Consider the following 24,419-nt stretch of genomic DNA (forward strand, 5'->3'; position numbering starts at 1 on the left):
GAAAGCATGATAATAACAAAATAAGAGTACTATGGTTCAAAGACAAATCGAAAATAAGCATCCAAGTATCGCCTAAATCAAAGAAAAATAAAGTCTTCTTTTCCGTAGCTATCTCGTGCTCTCTAGGTCTTCTTATTGCTCTCCCAGGTCTCCTTGTTGTTAAAAACGTCTTTTTATTGGTATATATAGGCTCCCGGATGACCAGGACTCTCAAAATCTTCAATTTCGACTACAATCAGGATTCAGGGGAAGAAACAAGGTGCGGGCACACTGTTTTCTGGCGCGGCCGTGCTGGAATAGTGCTTTCAGTGGGGCGGGCGCGCTGGTTCTGGCGCAGCCGCGCTGACATTCTGGAAAAATTCTGACAATTCTTCTTTTGGCCGTTTCTTGAGTATTTCTCGTCAGAATTAGGTGATTCAACTGATCACGCGAAGCTAACGAGATTCTCTACAACTTTAGAATGTCCTAGGGTTCCAATTCTGATCTATTTTCATTATATTTCTTTGAAAAGCTTCTTTCTTCGTTTAACTGATGCCTGAAATGCACAAACACAAAAACACATCAAAAATACCAATAATTTGAGTCCAAAACACCAACTTAAGCCTGAAATGAAGCGTTCCAAGTAGATATAAAATCCACTTATCACACCCCCAAACTTGAATCGATGCTTGTCCTCAATAATAAACATACTCAAAACTATAAAATAAACCTAATGCATGAATGCAACTACGTGAATGTAACCAAATTATAATGCAGTCGATCCCCTCGGAATAACCATAACCAAATGAATAAGCCAATGTCTCTAAGAATGCAATGACTCAAAACAAAGTTCGAATAAATCCCACACCCCAACTCACAAACCAGAAACGTGTGTGTGTGGGATGCTTAGCAGATATACTCTTGATACTAGATCAATAACCATAACTTATCTTTCATCAAAACAATCACAAGTTTATAAACAGAATAGACGATAAACGTATAATGACTCATAACACCTTCATTCTACTAGAGTTATACAAGGATTCACGCTATTACTGAACACATAGCACATATGCTTATTTGATCGTGCAATGAGTGAGGTCCCAAAAGACTTATGCAATAATACCCATGTAGCGAGCGTTAGGTTAGCAGATCCCAGACTATCAAAGCCTTAGGTCACGAGGCACAAAGTCCACTAAGAACTTAATAACTCGAGTATTAAAGAGCTCACTCTTGATCAATTATGCATAACACATATTAACACATATTTTTTCTTTTCACTTTTTTTTCTTCTCATTTTTTTTCTTTTTTTCAACAATTTCTGAATGAATGTGTTTCGCTCCATCTCATTCAACCCTAGACTACTCATAAAATATGAGCCGGCTACTAGCCAATTGACGCCTAGCCTTATTCACAACTAGCAATGAAATCCATATTTTTCTCCAGATAAAAAAATTAGTGTTTTTACGTCAATTAGGAGAATATCAAAAATTCTATATATAAACAAGTGATTAAATCTCAACAACAAACAAGTATGATCATGATATAGCTCAAAAGCAATCCTATAAGGCTTGTGAATTTTTTTTTCTAGCATGCAAATCAATTCATTAAGACTTAAACAACCAAATATTCGTCATCACTACACTCAAATTAGCATCAACTCATCAATTAGAAATAGCTCAACCTAAGGGATCATGTTAAATGCATGCGAATGCAACTAAATGAACTCATATAAAAACACAAACAAAAATTTCCTATATGAACAATCATGCAAAAATATGAATGAAATACAATTGAACATGCAATATGAATCTATATGGACACACACAAACTAATTCTTACATTATCATCCCCAAACTTAAAATTTTCAATGTCCTCATTGAAGGTAATAATAAGGATTTCAGGCATACCTAGTTGTCAGGAAGATCACCTTCCTCAGGTTGGGGATCAGGTGGCCAATCAACTACGACACCAGTGTCTCGGGAAACAGCACCGAGAGCGTGTGTCAAATCTGCAGCAAAATGACAGTGAATGTCGTGCATGGCCTTCATACGCCTAGTCAATTGCCCATACTGTGCATCACCAACCCCAGTCCTATCAACTACCTATTGCGCATGAGAAGAACCCTCTGTAGGCACTGGAGGATCTGTTTGGCTACCCTCTACATCATCAAAAATATATCCCAAGCCCTTATCATGGGGTCACCTAAGAATGTATAACTCAAGTGATCTGGTAGTGGGTTGAGCTCAAGTGTAGGAGCTTCTTCAATAGACATCTCGATATGCTCCTGTAAAATTTTCAGCTCTGCTAACCCAAGAGAATTGAATGGCATATCCAACTTCCTCTTCCAAGGAGGTGTATTCAAAACCTGCAGTTGCTCTACTCCTTCATCTTCACTAACCGATTCCCCTATTAACGATCTCTCTAAGGTATCTGACTTTGGCAATTGCTCAAGCTCCGAATTCACGACAGAGTCGACCTGCTCTACTTTAAAGCACTGCTCTTTAGCCGTGGGTAACTTTATTGCCTTGAACACATTAAAAGTGACCTTTTGATCGTGAACCTTCATCGTAAGCTCTCCTTTTTGCACATCGATCATAGTTCGGCCAATAGCTAAGAATGGTCTCCCCGAGATAATGGGAACCTTCTTATCCTCCTCAAAGTCAAGAATTACAAAGTCAGCAGGAAAGATAAGTTTGTCCACCTTGACCAACACATCCTCCACAATGCCTCGTGGATATGTAATAGAACGATCGGCCAACTGCAAGGACGTATATTTCGGCTTGGGATCAGGTAGACCAAGCTTCTTGAAGATACACAAGGGCATCAGATTGATGCTAACTCCCAAATCACATAAACATTTGTCGAACGACAAGTTTCTGATGGTGTAAGGAATAGTGAAGCTTACAGGATCTTTAAGCTTCGGAGGCAACTTATATTGCAGCACAGCACTGCATTCCTCCGTTAGAGCAACGGTCTCTAAGTCATCGAGCTTCAATTTCCGAGAGAGAATACCTTTCATAAATTTAGCATAGCTAGGCATCTGTTCAAGAGCTTCAGCGAAAGGTATGTTGATGTGAAGTTTCTTGAAAACATCCAAAAACTTAGCAAATTGCTTATCCAACTTCTGCTTTTACAACCTTTTAGGAAAAGGAGGTGGATGATAGAACTGTTTTTCCCCTGTATTACCCTTAGGAAGAGTGTTGACAACAACTTTCTTCCTTATTTCCATCTCAACATTCTTCAGCACCACTGTTTCAGCTACAATCTCATTTTCTTGAATTGGTAAGGATGCAGACTCACCTGCATTCTAGACATAATTTTCAGAATCTTCATCTTGCTGAATTTGGGGGCTTGGGACCTTTCCAGACCTCAATATAATTGTGTTTACCTGTTCTTCAACTTTCCCCTTGCCTGGATTGGCTTCTGTATCATTAGGGAGTGTACCAGGTTGTCGATTCAACACAGCATTGGCAATCTGCCCAATTTAATTCTCCAGAGTCTTGATAGACTCAGCCTGACTTTTGCATATAAGAGCCGGGTTTTGCACATAAGCCTCAACTCCTCCAATTCAGATTTTTCATTAACAGATTGACCGACACTTCTATGCGGGTAGTGTTGAAGTTGGAGTTGTTGTATTAGTGCATACTGTTGCTGAAAACCAGGAGGATTGAATTGATTGGATCCAAACTGCTGATAAGGCTGTTGTACCGCATTCTGATTATTGCTCCAGCTGAAGTTAGGATGATTCCAGTTGTCAATATGATTAGTGTTTGGAATTGGTTGCTGCGATCTCTGAAAGTTGCTCATAAACTGAGACGATTCACTAGATATAGCGCATTGCTCCGTCACATGAGAACTTGCACAAAGCTCACAAACACTCATCCTCTGATGAACTCCACAGTTAGCCAGCGAATCGATCTTCATGGACAACACCTTTAGTTGAGCAGTGATAGACGTAGCTGTATCCACTTCAAGAACTCCTGTTACCTTGCCCTGTGGCCTTGCCCTATGGCAATCTCTGGGTAGGATACTGATATTCATTAGTAGCCATCAGTTCAATTAGATCATAAGCTTCCTCATAGATCTTTTCCCATAATGCTCCACCTGATGCTGCATCGAGCATGGGTCTTGACTGTGCTCCCAACCCGTTATAGAAGCAATTGATAATCATCCAATAAGGCATTCCATAATGAGGACACTTCCTAAGCATCTCCTTGTAGCTCTCCCAAGCTTCACATAAAAATTCTCCCGTTTGCTGCGCAAATTGAGTAATAGCGTTTCTGATTGCAGCTGTCTTCGCCATAGGGAAGAATTTAGTAAGAAACTTCTGACCAAGATCCTCCCAAGTGGTGATAGAACCTGCTGGTAAAGAATATAACCAGCACTTAGCTTAATCCCTCGGAGAGAATGGGAAAATCCTCAGCTTTATAGCATCTTCAGAAACTCCATTGAACCTGAAGGTGTCGCAGATTTCTATGAAAGCCTTGATGTGCATATTTGGATCTTCCGTTGGAGAACCCCCAAACTGGACTGAATTTTGTACCCATTGAATCGTGCCAGGATTGATTTCAAAGGTATTAGTTGTGATAGCTGGCCTGGAAATGCTAGATTGAATGTCATTGATCTTGGCTTGAGAAAATTCCATCAACGCTTTCGTTGGTTCTGCTGGATCTCCCACTGTAATGAGTACCTGAAACACAAACAAATAAACCGTAAAAGTAAAAGACTCCAATTCATTGAACTTTAACGACCACTGATGACAAGCACATAAAATAAAAATTAACACCGAGTCCCCGGCAGCGGCGCCAAAAACTTGTTAGGGCGAAAACACGCGCTAAAATTTACGCAAGTATACACGTTCGCATATAGTATAAGATTTAGATCAAATTCATTCCCACAAAGAGTCTTGGGTTAATTTTAAGAATATGCACCTATGAAACAATGATATGGTTATTATCCAATGCTAAGACAAATAACAAGTTAAGATTGTTTATAAATAAGAATTAAACTAACAATTATAACTAAGAGAAAAAGAATGGTTGAATAAGTATATATGACAAACATGGGATCCTAACTTCATTAAATACTTCATTCAAATTCATTGTTCTTAACCTTAGCATGTAATGGTGATGACCCTAATCAGATAACACGAAACTAGTAAATGCCAACTTTCGTTGCATGAATACCCTACTACCAGACATCCACAAAAGAGATAGACGCTGAATAGACACCAATTATGTTGAGACCCTATATGTCTATGGAATTTGACAACATAAAAGTTTAATGAACAAGTTATCTATCGTGATTACATAAGGCAAGTAAGATGGTTAAAATTACCTACGAATCATGCATAATAATTATACATGAACCTATACTAGCATGGCAAGTTCTAAACCTCTATATTCACTTTCACTTCAATAGAGATTGACACGCTATCTTATATGTTACCTACGCACATAAGACGAATAAGAACAACCAATACTAGGTAATCATACAATCACCACACACTAAGATATCGAAACAATTTAATTAAAGAAATCCATAAAAAATCCGCTAGAACCCCACGATAAATATTAGTTCATAATTGAACTCATCATCACCATGGGTTCCAATGAAAGCATGGTAATAACAAAATAAGAGTATTAGGGTTCAAAGACAAATCGAAAACAAGCATCCAAGTATCGCCTAAATCAAAGAAAACAAAAGTCTTCTTCTGCGTAGCCGTCTCGTGCTCTCTAGGTCTTCTTATTGCTCTCCCAGGTCTCCTTGTTGTTAAGAACGTCTTTTTATTGGTATATATAGGCTCCAGGATGATCAGGACTCTCAAAATCTTCAATTTCGACTAAAATCAGGATTCTGGGGCAGAGACAAGGTGCGGGCACGCTGTTTTCGGCCACAGCCGCGCTGGAATAGTGTTTTCAGCAGCACGGGCGCGCTCGTTTTGGCGTGGCCGCGCTGACATTCTGGAAAAATTTTGACAATTCATCTTTTGGTCGTATCTTGAGTTTTGCTCTTCAGAATTTGGCGATTCAACTGCCCACGCGAAGCTAATGAGATTCTCTAAAAATTTAGAATGGCCTAGTCTTCCAATTCTGATCTCTTTTCAGAATATTTCTTTTAAAAACTTCTCTCTTTATTTAACTGATGCCTGAAATGCACAAACACAAAAACACATCAAAAATACCAAGAACTTGAGTCCAAAACACCAACTTAAGCCTGAAATGAAGCGTTCCAAGTAGATATAAAATCCACTTATCACCAACCCCCCTTAAATAATTATATTACTACTGGGCAAACAATTGTATCCACTTATCAACTTTTATCCAGTTTTCCAAACCACTTACATATCTCTTTTCAAAACAATTCTATCACAACACATTTTCCAAAACATTTTCATTTTATTCAAAACTTAGAGATAGGTACTTTCAGAAGTTACTTTTCCCCCAAACCACAAGTTAACAAAATAATTTAAACACAGGGGATACATAACTTAAAACGTTCTGTTCCAGTACGTAATTTAAATCAACAATTATTCATATATTACTGAACCATAAGGATATGGTCAGGGGTACTTGCCTCAATACGCTTTAACAACTATTATTGGCTGGCTTTGCACCGACTGGGATGCTAGGGATTTCGACTGGAACCTACAGGAACCGAAATACCCTAAATTAGAAGTCTGAATATGCTTTACTATCCTCAGTAACAATCTAGCCGTACGTTAACAAAACCTGACTCGTAACATTCTCAATATAATAATACACGTATCAATTAGAGTTCACATCAACGAAAGTCGGTTCGGTGTTTGTTTTCAAAAATACGTATACTCGTTATTTTATAAAATTAGGGTTCTCGGTTTTGGCAAAATATTTCATCATAACACATAATCAGGTTTCGTATAAAGTATTTATATATAATCGATCGACGTTCCGATAGTCACTGGGTACGACCTCGCATTTCCGTAATTTGATTTCCCGAAAATCGGGCAGCACCTCCTCTATTTATTGTACTAACCCATCAAACAACTCGACGTCAAACCAAATCACAACAGCTACAACTACAACCCATTCACAATTCCCAATCACTGATTCAAACCACAATAACAATAATTCCCAAATTCTCAAGCACCAATTAAATCCAGTTATTATTTAATATTCATATTTTTACATTTTAATTTGTATTTTATAATTTTATTCGTATGACTCAGATTGTATCATCATAGTCCACCGTCGGCTCGCCGACGGCGGTAAAATCTACGGGTTTCCGATCATGTCAGACATCCTACGTAAATTTCACCGATTAATTATAATTGCTTCCGCACGATAAATTTTATTTCATAAATTCACTTAAATCATTATCCTGCAAAAAGTAGAATAATTAAATTAATAACAGAAATTCACAAAATCCAACACATGTAAACACGCACCAACATTCAGGGGAGGGGGACACAACCGGAAACAAGCACAAATCGGAATAACCAGAAAATATGGCCGGAAAAAAAAATGAATCAGGCGGCTACACGGCGGTACCGCCGCGTAAACACCAAACCCACGATACCAAACGCACACACACGACACTGAACACACACAGATAAATATGTATATATATATGTATTCGTGTATATACAGAGATTGACAGAAAGAAGAAGGCGGGGGAGGCGATTTTGTCGGAGGAGGAGTGATACCGGACTTACCGGAAAATAAAACAGCACGGACAGCGAAAGAAGGAGGAAGGGGAAGAATTAATCGATTGATTGCAGGAGAAATCAGAACAAAAATAGAAAGAACTAGAAGAGAGATTGCTGGAAAGAAGAGTAGTCGATGGGCGGGTTAAACAGATGGGAGAAAAGAAATTGGGTATTTACAATTACCCTTGTCTGCTAAATCGGTCTCGTATTATCCTGAATACGACTCCCCCATTATCCACTTAACGAACCATTCATGGGTAATAAAACCCGAAAATTACGAAAATACTTTTATAAAATATCATAAACAATTAAAAGTTGTTTAGAATAAATTTTCACAATTGTGAACTCACTTTTGAAATGCAACACGTATTCGCGTTTAACGATTACACGAAACACGCGCGGGTCGAATAAATCCCAAAAATCTCCGAACAAATTTTAAAATTCTCGGAATATTTTAAATCACCTAAAATATAAATTTCGTAATTTTTGAAGAATTCTGAAATTAATGACTAATTTTTATAATTAAATACAATCAAAAAATTAAAAATAAATAAATAATCAATAAATATTGATTTCGAAATATTATAAACTCTTAAAAATAATAAATAAAATTATGAAGTAATAAAAATAATTTTAAAGATAATCCAAGTATTTATGGGAATAATTTTTTTATTAAAATCACTTTTAAATATAAAACAAAACAACACGGCTCAACATCAGATCACAAGATAATCCTCGAACACCAACAAGCACATATAATTAATAATAATATTAACAAAAATAATATCCGGCTGACAGAACTCATACACATATTTTATTTATTTATTTAATACTTACTCATTTAAATAATGCAAAAACATACAAGTCGTTATATCATTCCCCCTTAAAAGATTATGTCCTCAGAATCTGATCTAATTAAATAAATTAGGAAACTTGTCAAGCATATCTGACTCTAACTCCCAAGTAGACTCTTTCACTCGAGGATTCCTCCACAATACTTTGACTATGGGGATAGACTTAGTTATAAGGATTCGCTCTTTACGATCTAGGATCTGGATTGGCCGTTCCACGTAGGATAAGTCTGGCTGAAGCTCGATTGGTTCATATTCAATAACTTGATTCGAATCTGGGATATAACGCTTCAGCATAGACACGTGGAACAAATTATGGATATGTTGTAACTGCGGTAGCAATGCCAACTCATAAGCCACTTTACCAACTTTTCTCAATACTTCAAAGTGTCCGATATATCTAGGACTCAACTTGCCTTTTTGCCCAAATCTAACCAATACTTTCCAGGGCGACAATTTTAGCAATACCAACGACCTTATTTCCATGTCCATGTCCTTTCGATGAAGGTTTGTGTTCTTTTTCTGTCTATCTTGAGCCGCTTCTAACCTTTTTCGAATCAATACAATTGCGTCCTTGGTTTGTTGAACCAACTCAGGACCTAACAATTTCTTTTCTCCTACTTCATCCCTATAGAGTGGAGATCTGCACTTACGTCCATACAGGGCTTTGTAAGGCGGCATTCCTATGCTGGCATGATAACTATTATTATAGGAAAACTCAATCAACGGCAAGTGTGTAATAACCGGGAAAATTATATTAATATTATGTGTTAAATAAATAAACATTATGTGTTTAATAACATTAAAGTGATTACTGCCATAATATTAGATGTTGTAGTTGTTATGTGTGTTTTCGAGCGGGCCAGTAAATTTTTCAATTGATTAATATACATCTAAACTGCAATTATTTGAATTTATCTACAACCGGGACGCGTGTTTATTAACGTCTTTATTAAGGTACTCGTTTTATTTCATTTTACGCGTGTTTCAATGCATTTTATGTGTTATCGGGTTTTTCTGGTAATTTAGGGATCGTTCCTATTTTTCAAAAATCAACGGACCGAGACCCCACCGGGACGATAAACCCCACAAAATCCGTGTTTTCATTTTTATAAAATTATTCGTATTTCAAATACCCTTTATTTTTGTATTTTTGAATTATTCGCAATTTTTGGGAAATTTTGACATTAATTTTGTATTTTATCGTTTTTAAAATTATTCCCCGTAATTATTATTTTGGGGCTTAATTATTGTAATTTAGGGATAAAAACACCCTTAATTTATTTTGGGGTATTAAATTTCTGTATATATAAATAGCATATTTATTTTATTTTATTTTATTTTATTTCAGAAATTACTAAAAATAAAACAAAATTCAGAAAATAGAAAATGGGGGTTAGGGTTCGTTCTTGAACAGATTAAATCGATTGATCCATTTGCAGTAATCGTTTGTTGACGAAACTGATACCAAATCAACGAGCATCTCAGGGCCGATCTTTTAGTACCTATATCATCGATTAAGATTCAATAAGGCTCAAGAATGACTTCCGTCATTTTATTCATCTAATCGATTTGATTTTCTGAGATATATACTAACTGGTCATTGATTTTAATAGTTGTATTGGATTGTAGAGTTCACGAGCTTCGTTTTGATATACAATTTGAATATGTTTCATTCTGTTTTGATCAAAACCGAGTTTTGTGATTTTCTTGATTTTTGATTTCGAATTTCTGAGCTATAGGTTGATTGTTTGATACTGTGGATAATTTGAATAGATTGTAGATGTTATAAGCGTGATTTTGCGACAGGAATCAATTAATTTGGTTGATGTTTGGTAGCTCTCCAGAAAACCGACGAGTTCGCCGGCTGTTCTTCGTCTGGGTGCCGGTTTTTGGCCGGGATTCGATCAGAATCGGAGAGTTTTAGTTGCATGTTGTTGTTCTTGACTGAGTAGCATAACTGGATTGGGTTGGGTGCAGTAACGGGCTGAAATCAGTCACGATAAGGGCCTGATCGGAGGGGGGAAGTTCTCGCCAAAATTTTTCCCGTTGGCCAGAATCTGGGAATTCCCAGAAACCTGTGGGAACTCCGACGAGATTCATCCTAACCCGATTAGGGTTCTTGTTGGCCCGATTGGGTTCCGTCCCCGACCCAGTTTTGATATTTATTTCCCAAAACCCAGCCATAAAAACCTGTTTGTGAGATTTTCTGTTTTGTTTATTTTCAAATTTCAATTTCAAAATTTTAAAAACCATTTATTTTACTTTCAAAAATCATTTACTTATTATCTAAAATTCTAAAAATTATTTTCTGAATTATTTTAAATTTCAAAAATTATTTTCTTTATTTATTTTCAAAAATCCAATTTGATTTAATTATTTATAATTCATTTTAGTTAATTATTTATGAATTTAATTAATTGATTTAAAATCAATTAATCAATTAATTTTATTTATAAATAGTTAAATAAATGTAAATTATTTATAATTAATTCAAATAATTTCTAAAAATTATTTTTTTTATCTTTTAAAAATTATATTTTGGGTTTTAAAAATCAATTATTATTATTATTAATTGATTTAAATCTATTTATTTCTTATTTTATTCATAATAAATAAACCGTTCGTCCGTTTAATACGAAACGAACGCGTATAGACTCAGAAAAACATTACGCTTTCAATAAAAATACTTTTGAGACCTAATTTCTTATCTATTGCAATGTCATTTGATTTGAGTATCAGTTTGAGTCAGTATTTGATCGGTAAATGCAAATATTGATCTGATCTTCATTCTAAATGCACTAAGACATATCTTTTAATGATCTGACTTATGTGTTACATGAGATATGTGATTACGTGTTATATGAATATCATGATTACATGCTATGTGATATGCATGTTGTCTGTTTATAGTTTTAAAATGTCATGCTTAGTTATAAACGATCGGGTAGATGTCAAGACATATAGTTACGTCGATTGAGTTTGGTTTTGTCAATTAAGATAGTCCTTTTGTTTATGGAATCAAGTAGCAAGGAGTGCGGTCAAGTGCTAGACGGAGATAGTAGCCAGCAGATATAGGCAGAGTCATAGTAAGAGATTATCGAGCATACCAGACAAGTACCCCTAACTTCAATCATCGTTCAAGTGACGTTTATTTCGAATCATATTATGCAAATGTTATATCTTCATTTATCATTCAATTGATATTGACTCTGCACTATATTCTTTCAATTTCCATACTATTCTAAGTTCAGAATAGTTAAACGTTTTATACTTCGCTATAAATTATTCTATATAGTGGAAAATTGAATTGAGATTAGTGAATAACTAATTGTTCTAGTTATTTCACCATCTATTGTCGAGATAACTCTGGACCATGAGAAATGGGGAGTTATATGGTTAAGGATGTCCTTTGATTCGGCTCATTTGATCAAAATGTTTTATGGATTGGATGAATGCGTAAGTGACCGGGACGGACGGTCTAGCGGAGGGCTATTTCTATGTGTTATATGAAATATTATGACACCATTTTTGCCACAGGCAGGTATATTGCCTTTTTATTTGAATACTCATGTTTTCGGGACATGTTTCCATGAATCATGACCTTGTGCTATCACACGGGCTGATCAGCATGTGATAGTACGTCCGTCGGAGTTAGATTCCAATCTAAAAATTATCGTTTATTGTTAATAGCTTGTGAAGCTTTTATTATTGATCTAATATTACTGATTTTATCTTGTTGTTTAGTTATTAACAGAATGTGGTCTATAATTTCAAGCATATTTTATACTGCTTGCTGGCATTTCTTTCGCTCATACCTGTTCATCAATCTAATCTTTCAGCTAAGCCAGAGCAGGCTTGAGATCCAGGTTTGATCAGACGTTGAGTGCTTGTAAATAGTTGGTGTGTATTCCAGGTAGACTGTTTTGGGACGCTTGGATAGTCTAGAGGTTTGTAATAAAATATGAATAATCTGTCAAACTAATTAGACTTATGGTTTGTAATAATAGTTGGTCTGTATTAGTGCCTGTTTCATACTATAACATGTGATCGATCCAGTGCACGCAAGCGGTTATATTTATTATATTATTCCGCTGTGATTATTTTATTATAGTTTAGTAGCAAGTGACCCCCAAATCTGGACCCTGGGTTTGGAGGGCGTCACAAGTTGGTATCAGAGCTAATGATTATGGTCACTGAAACAGGCTTAGGATTGTCATAGATGAGTCATAGGAAGATCATATAAGATAGGCGCGTGTAGTTTAGCTCTTATAGGATTAAATTTAGGTTATTGGGCTGGATTATAGTTAAGTTGTTTAGGTTCCCTGTTTTGTGTTTAGCTCTTGGCTTTTGTGCCATTGCTTTGCTATTGTGTTGGTTTTGAGAATGGTAAGAAGTGTTGAAAAAGAGGTTGGAAGGTTGTATTGCAACCCTATCCACCGTTTGTTGGTTTATTTGAGATTTTGAGTAAGGGTTTAAAAGGTTTGGATAATTCTTCGTAAATTTTCTTTGTGTTATTATTCTCGAGATAATAAGCAGGATTATTTGATAATCATGTCGCTTGTGTTAATATGGTAGCAAGTTTATGATATTTTGAGAAGGAATAATGTTTAAGAATTTTAATATGATAAGGAATTGCTATATATTTGACACAATGCTTGACAGATTATTACCAAAATAATGGAACCAAAGAGAAGGAATAATTCAGGAGAGGATCGTACCGAGAGTTGGATGGATCCAGCGATTGTCCAGATGTTGGGACTGATGCAGCAGCAGATGTTACATCTTACGCAGCAGCAACAACAGCAGCAACAACAACAGCAGCAGCAAGCAGTAGCACCACCTGCAGTGACTTTTAAGCAGTTTCAAGCTGTGAAGCCACCTGAGTTCAAGGGAAGTGCTGATTCCGTGGAAGCCAATGCATGGCTTAAAGAGATGGAAAGGCCTTTAAATTAGTCAGAGCACGAACTGAACAGAAGACCAAGTTTGTAAGCTACTTTTTGAAGGGCGAGGTGAACTATTGGTGGGAATCCACGAGAGCATTGGAAGGATGTGAGTTTATAACTTGGGAGAGGTTTACCGAGCTGTTCCTAGAGAAGTATTTCCCGAGGTATATGAAGAACCAAATGGAGATCAAATTCTTAAACCTGACCCAGTGAGATCTTACTGTCGCTGAGTACGAAGCTAAGTTTACTGAGTTAGCAAGGTTCGTGCTAGACCAGGTTGATACAGACGAAAAGAAAGCAAGAAGGTTTGAACAGGGATTGAGATTTTGGATTCAGAACAGGGTGGCCATGTTTGAATTAACTTCATATGTGGCATTGGTGCAGAAAGCAATGGTGATTGAAAGTAAGAGTGATATGTATCAAAAAGGAAAGGATGGGAAGAAAAGGAAAATAGAAACCTCAGAAGGAGGTCAGCAGCCAAGTAATTTTCAGGACCGTTTTAACAAAAGGCCAGAGTTTCAGGGTAATAGGAATGTGGGATTCAAAAGACCGCAACCAGGAAATGGAGGACGAGGCAACCATTTTCAGAATTCAAATCAGCAGAGGCCCAATCTTCCACCAGTACCGGATTGTTAGTTTTGTGGTAGGAAGCACTTTGGGAATTGTAATGCTAATGTGACATGTTTCAAATGTGGCAGGAAAGGACATTTTGCTAATGTGTGTCAGAATCCGACTCAAGGTCAGAATTTGGGAACTGGTTGTTATAAGTGTGGGAAGCCATGACATATTGCCAGGAATTGCATAACACAAGGTACGACGAGCAACACCCCAAGGCTTACAGGTGCTCCATCTCAGAATGTGCCAAGGATTGAAGGACCACCAGCAAGGGACCAGCCAAAGGCCAGGACATTCAATATGACCATGAAGGATGTTGTTCAGAGTTCAGACGTGGTTGCAGGTACGCTTCCAGTCAACTCCGTAGATGCTAAAGTTTTATTTGATTCTGGAGCTACAAGATCATTTATTTCTCAAGATTTTATCGATAAGCTGTATTGCGAAATTAAATTGTTAAAACAAGCATTAATGATAAAATTAGCTAATAAGGACCAAGTTTTCGTCGACTGTGTGTGCCCGAGGTGTGATATTGAGATAGGAAGACATCATTTCCATGCCAACTTGATACCTTTTAAGTTGGGAGGATTTGATGTTATCTTAGGAATGGATTGGTTATCTGAAAATAACGCTCCGATTGATTGTAAGAATAGGAAAGTAAGACTTCAGACCTTGGATAGTAAGAAGAAGGTGATATTTCAAGGAAATAAGTAAGAAAAAAAGTTCTTAACGATCACTCAAGTGAAGAAGTTATTGTGTTAGAATTGTGAGGCGTATTTGGCCCATGTGGTAGACACCAGCAAAGAAGTTCCAGCACTAGAAGCGATTCCAGTTGTCAACGAATTTCCAGATGTCTTTCCAGATGATCTACCAGGATTACCTCCCGACAGGGAAATTGAGTTTGCAATTGATCTAGCACCCGGAACAGAACCAGTTTCTAAAGCTCTGTATCGGATGGCACCAGTGGAGATGAAGGAATTGGCAACTCAACTGCAAGATCTTTTGGAGAAAGGAGCTATAAGACCCAGTGTATCCCCATGGGGCGCACCAATACTGTTTGTCAAGAAGAAGGATGGGAATATGCGACTGTGTATTGACTATTGAGAACTGAATAAGCTGACTATTAAGAACAAGTACCCATTACCGAGGATCGATGATTTGTTTGACCTATTGAGAGGCGCTGTATGGTTTTCTAAAATTGATTTAAGATTCGGATATCATCAACTGAAGATCAATCCTGAAGACATTCCGAAGACCGCATTCAGAACCAGATATAGGCATTATGAGTTTCTAGTGATGGCATTGGATTAACCAACGCACCAGCAGCTTTTATGGATCTGATGAATCGAGTATTTAAGAAGTATTTGGATAAATTAATGATCGTTTCATAGACGACATTTTGATCTATTCTAAAACAGAAGAAGAGCATGCAGAGCATTTGAGGATAGTCTTGGAGATACTGCGACGGGAGAAATTGTACGCAAAGTTTTCCAAGTGTGAATTTTGGTTAAAAGAAGTATGATTTCTTGGGCACGTGATTAGCAATAAAGGAGTGGAAGTGGATCCAGCAAAGATTGAAGCCATAATCAACTGGGAGAGACTAAAGATACCAACGGAAGTATGAAATTTCATGGGATTAGCAGGTTACTATAGGAGATTCGTGCAAGATTTCGCAAAGATAGCTACGCCGTTGATAAAGCTCACCAAGAAGAACCAGAAATTTGACTGGGACGAGAAGTACGAGGAGAGTTTCCAAGAATTAAAGAATAGATTAGTATCTTCTCCAGTACTAGTCTTACCGGATGAACAAGGAAATTTTTTGATCTACAGTGACGCATCATACAAAGGATTGGGATGTGTTTTGATGTAGCATGACAAGGTGATAGCCTACGCTTCAAGACAGTTAAAACCACATGAAGAGAAGTATTCAACTCATGATCTGAAATTGGCAGCTATAGTGTTTACATTGAAGATTTGGAGGCATTATCTTTATGGGGAAAAGTGCGAAATCTACACGGACCACAAGAGTTTGAAGTATATCTTCACCTAGAAGGAATTGAATATGAGACAACGAAGATGGCTAGAACTAATCAAGGACTACGACTATACTATCAACTATCATCCAGGCAAAGCAAATGTGGTGGCCGACTCTCTGAGCCGAAAAGAAAGGTTAAACATGATAACTTCATCCGAGGAATTGATCAAGGAATTTGAGAAGCTGGAAATAGAGGTCAGTATCCCAATTATGTCTACAGAGATATTGTGTGCAATTTCTTTTCAACCAGAACTATTAGAGGATATAAGAAGATGTCAGGAAGAAGTAATGAGCCATGAACGAGACAGTTTGACAGGAGAAGAGATAGGGAGTCAAAAGGATGATAAATGAATATTAAGATTTTCCTCCCGAATATGGATGCCCAACGTAGCCGAGCTGAAAGATGAAATTCTTCGAGACGCTTACAACTCCAGATATTCAATTCATCCCGGGAGTATGAAGATGTACAGAGATTTAAGAGAAAACTTTTGGTGGCCAAGCATGAAGAAGGAAATTGCAGAATGGGTAAGTAAGTGTTACACTTGCCAGCGAGTCAAAGTGGAACATCAAAGACCCAGTGGACTGATAGTACCATTGGACATTCCAGAATGGAAGTGGGAGCATTTAGCAATGGATTTCGTAGTTGGATTACCGAGGACCAGGGCAAATCATGATGCTATTTGGGTTATTATCGACAGATTGACAAAGTAAGCGCATTTTCTTCCTATCAACGAAAGATTCTCAATATATAAATTGGTACTGTTATATCTTAAGGAAATTGTGACACGACATGGAGTTCCAGTATCCATAGTTTCAGACAAAGATACTCGATTTAATTCAAGATTTTGGAGAAGTTTTCAAGATTATCTCGGAACGAAGCTGAACATGAGTACCGCGTATCATCCGCAGACAGACGGTCAAAGTGAAAGGACGATTCAGACTATTGAAGATATGCTAAGGGTATGTGCACTAGATTTTAAAGGGAGTTGGGACGAGCATTTGCCATTAGTTGAATTCTCCTACAACAACAGTTATCATGCCAGCATTGGAATGCCGCCTTACGAAGCTTTATACGGGAGAAGATGCAGATCTCCAATCTGTTGGGAAGAAGTTGGTGAGAGAAATATTTTGGGTCCAGAATTGATTTAGCAGACAAAGGAAAAGATAGAACTCATTCAGAAAAGATTAATAGCAGCTCAAGATCGTCAACGCAAATATGCTGATCCTGCCAGAAAGGATATGGAATTTGAAGTTGGTGAAGCAGTGTTATTTAAGGTTTCGCCTTGGAAAGGTTTATCAAGATTTGGAAAGAAAGGAAAGCTGAGTCCGCGTTATGTTGGCCCTTTTAAGATTTTGAAGCATGTGGGAAAGGTTGCTTACGAATTAGCGTTACCACCTCACATGCAGCATATTTACAATGTGTTTCACGTGTCGATGTTGAAGCGTTATTTTCCTGATTCGAACCATGTGATAGAATATGAGCCAATCGAGATTCAGCCAGATTTATCTTTTGTAGAGCAACCAGTGCAGATTTTAGATAAGAAAGAAAGAGTGCTTAGGAATAAGTCTGTGTCTTTAGTACGAGTCTTGTGGAGGAATCCCAAGGTTGAAGAGTTGACTTGGGAGTTGGAAAGCGAAATGCGATCCTAGTATCCTCACTTATTTTCCTAGGCTGATTCAGAGGACAGAATCCTGTTAAGGGGGGAAGGATGTAATAACCGGAAAAATTATGTGAATATTATGTGTTAAATAAATAAACATTATGTGTTTTATAACTTTAAAGTGATTACTGCCATAATATTAGATGTTATAGCTGTTATGTGTGTTTTCGAGCGGGCCAGAAAATTTTTCGATTGATTAATATACATCTAAACTGAAATTATATGAATTTATCTGCAACTGGGACGCGTGTTTATTAGTGTCTTTATTAAGGTACTCGTTTTATTTCATTTTATGCGTGTTTCAATGCATTTTATGTGTTATCGTGTTTTTCTGGTAATTTAGGGATCGTTCCTGTTTTTCAAAAATCAACGGACCGGGACCCCACCGGGATGACAAACCCCACAAAATCCATGTTTTCATTTTTATAAAATTATTCGTATTTCAAATAACCTTTATTTTTGTATTTTTGAATTATTCGCAATTTTTGGGAAATTTTGACATTAATTTTGTATTTTATCATTTTTAAAATTATTCCCCGTAATAATTATTTTGGGGCTTTATTATTGTAATTTAGGGATAAAAACACCCTTAATTTATTTTGGGGTATTAAATTTCTGTATATGTAAATAGCAGATTTGTTTTATTTTATTTCAGAAATTACTAAAAATAAAACAAAATTTAGAAAATAGAAAATAAGGGTTAGGGTTCGTTCTTGAACAGATTTAATCGATTGATCCATCTGCAGTAATCGTTTGTTGATGAAACTGATACCAAATCAACGAGCATCTCGGGGTCGATCTTTTAGTACCTATATCATCGATTAAGATTCAGTAAGGCTCACGAATGACTTCCGTCATTTTATTCATCTAATCGATTTGATTTTCTGAGATATATACTAACTGGTGATTGATTTTAATAGTTGTATTGGATTGTAGAGTTCACGAGCATCGTTTTGATATATAATTTGTATATGTTTCATTCCGTTTTGATCAAAACCGAGTTTTGAGATTTTCTTGATTTTTGATTTCGAATTTCTGAGCTATATGTTGATTGTTTGATACTGTGAATAATTTGAATAGATTGTAGATGTTATAAACGTGATTTTGCGACAGGAATCAATTGATTTGGTAGATGTTTGGTAGCTCGCCGGAAAACTGACGAGTTCGCCGACTGTTCTTCGTCTGGGGGCCGGTTTTTTGGCCGGGATTCGATCAAAATCCGAGAGTTTTAGTTGCATGTTGTTGTTCTTGACTGATAGCATAACTGGATTGGGTTGGGTGCAGTAACGGGCTGAAATCAGTCACGAGAAGGGCCTGATCGGAGGGGGAAGTTCTCGCCGAAATTTTTCCCGTTGGCCGGAATCTGGGAATTCCCAGAAACCGGTGGGAACTCCGACGAGATTCATCCTAACCCGATTAGGGTTCTTGTTGACCCGATTGGCTTCCGTCCCCGACCCGGTTTTAATTTTTTTTCCCAAAACCCAGCCATAAAAACCTGTTTGTGAGATTTTCTATTTTGTTTATTTTCAAATTTCAATTTCAAAATTTTAAAAACCATTTATTTTACTTTCAAAAATCATTTACTTATTATCTAAAATTCTTAAAATTATTTTCTGAATTATTTTAAATTTCAAAAATTATTTTCTTTATTTACTTTCAAAAATCCAATTTGATTTAATTATTTATAATTCATTTCTGTTAATTATTTATGAATTTAATTAATTTATTAAAAATCAATTAATCAATTAATTTTATTTATAAATAGTTAAATAAATGTAAATTATTTATAATTAATTCAAATATTTTCTAAAAATTATTTTTTTTTAACTTTTAAAAATTCTATTTTGGGTTTTAAAAATCAATTAATATTATTATTAATTGATTTAAATCTATTTATTTCTTATTTTATTAATAATTAATAAACCGTTCGTCTGTTTAATACGAAACGAACGCGTATAGACTTAGAAAAACATTACGCTTTCAATAAAAATACTTTTGAGCCCTAATTTCTTTTGTATTGCAATGTCATTTGATTTGAGTATCAGTTTAAGTCAGTATTTGATCGATAAATGCTAATATGGATCTGATTTTCATTCTAAACGCACTAAGACATATCTTTTAATGATCTGACTTATGTGTTACATGAGATATGTGATTACGTGTTATATGAATACCATGATTACATGCTATGTGATATGCATGCTATCTGTTTATAGTTTTAAAATGCCATGCTTAGTTATAAACGATCGGGTAGATGTCAAGACGCATAGTTACGTCGATTGAGTTTGGTTCTGTCAATTAAGATAGTCCTTTTGTTTATAGAATCAAGTAGCAAGGAGTTCGGTCAAGTGCTAGACGGAGATAGTAGCCAACAGATATAGGCAGAGTCCTAGTAAGAGATTATCGAGCATACCAGGCAAGTACCCCTAACTTCACTTATCGTTCAAATGACGTTTATTTCGAATCATATTATGTAAATGTTATATTTTTCATTTATCATTTAATTGATATTGACTCTGCACTATATTCTTTCAATTTCCATACTATTTTAAGTTCAGAATAGTTAAACGTTTTATACTTCGCTATAAATTATTCTATATAGTGGAACATTGAATTGAGATTAGCGAATAACTACTTGTTCTAGTTATTTCTCCATCGATTGTTGAGATAACTCTGGACCATGAGAAATGGAGAGTTATATGGTTAAGGATGTCCTTTGATTTGGCTCCTTTGATTAAAATATTTTATGGATTGGATGAATGCGTAAGTGACTGGGACGGACGGTCCAACGGAGGGCTATTTCTATGTGTTATATGAAATATTATGAAACTATTTTTGCCACAGGCAGGTATATTGCCTTTTTATTTGAGTACTCATGTTTTCGGGACATGTTTTTATGAATCATGACCTTGTGCTATCACACGAGCTGATCAGCATGTGATAGTACGTCCTTCGGAGTTAGATTCCAATGTAAAAATTATCGTTTATTGTTGATAGCTTGTGAAGCTTTTATTATTGATCTAATATTGCTGATTTTATCCTGTTGTTCAGTTATTAACAGAATGTGGTCTATCATTTCAAGCATATTTTATACTGCTTGCTGAGCATTTCTTTCGCTCATACTTGTTTATCAATCTAATCTTTCAGCTAAGCCAGAGCAAGCTTGAGATCCAGGTTTGATCAGAAGTTGAGTGCTTGTAAATTGTTGGTGTGTATTCCAGGTATACTGTTTTGGGATGCTTGGATAGTCTAGAGGTTTGTAATAAAATATGAATAATCTGTAAAACTAATTAGACTTATGGTTTGTAATAACAGTTGGTCTGTATTAGTGTCTATTTTATATAACCTGTGATCGATCCAGTGCATGTAAGGGGTCATATTTATTATATTATTCCGCTGTGATTATTTTATTATAGTTTAGTAGCAAGTGACCCCCAAATCTGGACCCCGGGTTTGGAGGGTGTCACAAAGTGATCATCCCAGTTCCCTTTAAAATATAAAGCACAAACCATTCATATGTCTTCTATTTTCTGAATTATTCTTTCACTTTGGCCATCTATCTGGGGATGGTAGGCGGTACTCATCTTCAACTTAGTCCCTAAACATTCCTGGAATTTCGTCCAAAATCTTGAATTAAATCTTGGATCTCGATCAGACACAATTGAAACAGGGACTCCATGCTTGGTCACAGTCTCATCCAAATACAACTTGACTAGCCTGTCCAAGGAATACTTTTCATTGATCGGGAGGAAATGTGCAGATTTCGTCAATCTATCAATAATCACCCAAATAGCATTATGGTTCGATTTCGTCTTTGATAGTCCCACTACAAAATCTGTCACAATTTCTTCCCATTTCCACTATTAAATCTCCAAAGGTTATGACAATCCACTTGGTCGTTGATGTTCTGCCTTCACCATCTGACATACATGACATTTGCTAACCCAATTTGCAATTTCCTTCTTCATTCCTGGCCACCAAAAGTTCTTCTTCAAATCTTGATACATCTTAGTGCTCCTCAAATGAATGGAGAACTTAGAATTATGAGCTTCCCGCAAAATCTCATTCTTTAGTTCAGTCATATTAGGGATCCATATTCTTGAGGAAAACCTGAACATACCTTTATTATCCTTTTGAGTACAAAGTTCTTCCCCAGTTAGACTATCTAGTCCTTGATCCATCATTTCTTCCTGACACTTCTTAATCTTGTCCATCAATTCCGGCTGAAAAGTGATCTCATACAATTGTTCGTTATTTTCATCTAGCACTCGAACTTAATTTCCAGCTTTTCAAATTCTCTTGTGAGTTCCTCGGAAACCTTAATCGCATTCAATTTTTCCTTCCTACTCAGGGCGTCTGCCACTACATTGGCTTTGCCTGGGTGGTAATTAATGGAACAATCGTAATCCTTAATCAGTTCTAGCCATCTTCGTTATCTCATATTTAGATTCTTCTGGGTGAATATATACTTTAAGCTTTTATGATCCGTGTATATCTTGTATTTTTCTCCGTACAAGTAATGTCTCCATAACTTTAACGCGAACACGATCGCTGCTAATTCCAAATCATGCACTGGATACTTTTGCTCATGAGGTTTTAACTGTCGAGAGGCATAAGCAATAACTTTATCATGTTACATCAACACACGGCCCAAACCTTTCAAAGAAGCATCACTGTATATTACAAAGTTTCCTATCTCATCTGGCAATGCTAGCATTGGAGCTGTTACTAACCTCTTTTTCAATTCTTGGAAGCTTTCCTCACATTTCCCCGTCCAGATAAATTTCTCATTCTTCCTGGTCAACTTGGTTAATGGAGTCGCAATCTTAGCAAAGTCCTTTACAAATCTTCGGTAATAACCCGCTAACCCAAGAAAACTACTAACTTTCATTGGGGTCTTTGTTTATTCCCACTTGGATACAGCCTCAATTTTTATAGGGTCCACTTTAATTCCATCTTTTCCAACTACATGGCCTAAGAATTGAACTTCATCCAACCAAAAATCGCACTTCGAAAACTTAGCATACAACTACTTCTCTCTTAGTCTTTGCAGGGCAATCCTCAGATGGTCAGCATGATCTTCTCTAGTCTTTGAATAGATGAGGATGTCATCAATAAAATACAATCATAAACTTATCCAAGTACTCTTTATACACCCGGTTCATTAAATCAATGAAAGCAGCTGGTGCATTGGTCAATCCAAATGACATCACTAAGAACTCATAATGTCCATATCGGATTCTGAATGCAGTCTTTGGTATGTTTTCGGGCTTAATCTTCAACTGGTGGTAGCCTGATCTCAAGTCAATCTTCGAGAAACAGCACGCTCCTTTAAGCTGGTCAAATAAGTCATCTATCCTTGGTGGGGGATACTTATTCTTGATGGTTAACTTATTTAACTCTCGATAATCAATACACAATCTCATGCTCCCATCCTTTTTCTTTACGAATAGCACTGGTGCACCCCAAGGAGATACACTTGGCCTAATCACACCTTTATCCAATAATTCCTAAAGTTGCTTGGCGAGTTCTTTCATTTCTACTGGAGCCATGCGATAAGGAGCCTTTGAAACTGGTTCTGCTCCGAGAACTAAATTAATAGAAAACTCGATCTCACGATCTGGTGGCAATCCAGGCAACTCATCTGGGAAAATGTTTGGAAATTCTCTTACTATTGGAATCTTATCCAAATTAGGTACTTCTTTCTCAGTGTCTATTACATGTGCTAGGTAAGCTTCACATCCCTGTCTTAACAATTTCTTTGCCTTTAATATCGAGAGGAATTTCTTTTCTTGTCTTTGTCCTTGATAAGTCACCTTAATGTTATCCTCGGTAACCATCATAATCTTCTTCTTCTTACAGTCAATATTTGCCTTATGCTGGGACAACCAATCTATTCCTAAAATCACGTCGAGCTCTCCTAGCTCGAAGGGTATTAGGTCAGCCAAAAAAATTCTCGTGGATTTCCAAATGACACTTAGGGCAAAACTGACTCACTAAAACTCAATCCTGACTGGCTACTTCTATAGTCAAAGGTTCAGCCAAATCTTCTAACATTAAGTCCATTTTAATCACACAATCCTTTGATATAAAAGAATTAGATGCTCTCGGATCAAATAAAACTTTAACAGGTACGGAGTTGAGGGAGAGCGTACCTGCCACTACGTCTGAGTCTTGAGCATTGGACCTTTTTGTCTTTTTGAAAGTTCTGGCTTTAGTTGTGCTGGATGCCGGTCCTTGAGATGCAGTACCTTGAGTGGTTGTCTTACAATTCCGAGCAAGATGTCCCACATTTCCACAGTTGTAGCAGGTAATTGCGGGTTTCTCTGAGGTGCACTCCGATGCATAATGACCCTTTTGATGATATTTGAAATACTGAACGACCCTTTTGCCTGAGCTACTATGTCTTTTCCCACATAACTTACAATCCATCACTGAGTTTGATGACTGAGCTGGAGTGGAGGCAACTTAGGTCGTAGTGGGTCTAGCCTGAGGGAAATTATGTCTTCTGAATCTTTTATTCCTGTTTTGGCCAAACCACTTCTGAAACCTCTAACTAGACCCTCCTGGATTTGTTTCACCAGTAATACCTTCAGACTTCCTCTTCTTATCACCCTTTTCCTTGGCAGCCAATTTCTGATCACT

General features: G+C 36.6%; 2 protein-coding genes and 1 non-coding gene across 3 annotated transcripts; 1 reads left to right on the forward strand and 2 right to left on the reverse strand.

Annotated features, from left to right (window-relative positions):
• Positions 1-1,889: 1,889 nt before the first annotated feature.
• Positions 1,890-9,201, reverse strand: LOC141683145 (uncharacterized). Its single transcript, XM_074487865.1, has 2 exons — positions 8,712-9,201; positions 1,890-1,990 (listed from the first exon to the last, which is right to left on the reverse strand). Exons 1-2 carry the CDS (start codon positions 9,199-9,201, stop codon positions 1,890-1,892), a joined length of 591 nt encoding a protein of 196 aa, XP_074343966.1.
• On the forward strand, positions 4,164-4,270 carry LOC141683908 (small nucleolar RNA R71). Its single transcript, XR_012560489.1, has one exon. It is a non-coding gene; the product is annotated as a small nucleolar RNA R71 (small nucleolar RNA).
• Positions 9,202-23,284: 14,083 nt separating the features above from the next.
• On the reverse strand, positions 23,285-24,206 carry LOC141683232 (uncharacterized). The gene is made up of 2 exons (XM_074487957.1): positions 23,930-24,206; positions 23,285-23,694 (listed from the first exon to the last, which is right to left on the reverse strand). The coding sequence occupies exons 1-2, from the start codon at positions 24,204-24,206 to the stop codon at positions 23,285-23,287; spliced, it is 687 nt and encodes a 228-aa protein (XP_074344058.1).
• Between the last annotated feature and the right edge of the window lie 213 nt (positions 24,207-24,419).

Source organism: Apium graveolens, chromosome 1, assembly GCF_009905375.1.
Source record: "Apium graveolens cultivar Ventura chromosome 1, ASM990537v1, whole genome shotgun sequence".
NCBI classification, from domain to species: Eukaryota; Viridiplantae; Streptophyta; class Magnoliopsida; order Apiales; family Apiaceae; genus Apium; species Apium graveolens.

What these genes read in the sequence shown, in the direction of transcription:
- LOC141683145 (XM_074487865.1), bottom strand. Translation starts at nt 9,201, where the DNA reads ATGCCGCCTTACAAAGCCCTGTATGGACGTAAGTGCAGATCTCCACTC. An exon ending in GCCAATCCAGATCCTAGATC is followed by an intron (nt 1,991 to 8,711) that starts GTAAAGAGCGAA and finishes ATTTTGCTGCAG; the next exon opens with ATTTGACACACGCTCTCGGT.
- LOC141683232 (XM_074487957.1), bottom strand. Translation starts at nt 24,206, where the DNA reads ATGGATTGTAAGTTATGTGGGAAAAGACATAGTAGCTCAGGCAAAAGG. An exon ending in AGACTCAGACGTAGTGGCAG is followed by an intron (nt 23,695 to 23,929) that starts GTACGCTCTCCC and finishes CCTTCGAGCTAG; the next exon opens with GAGAGCTCGACGTGATTTTA.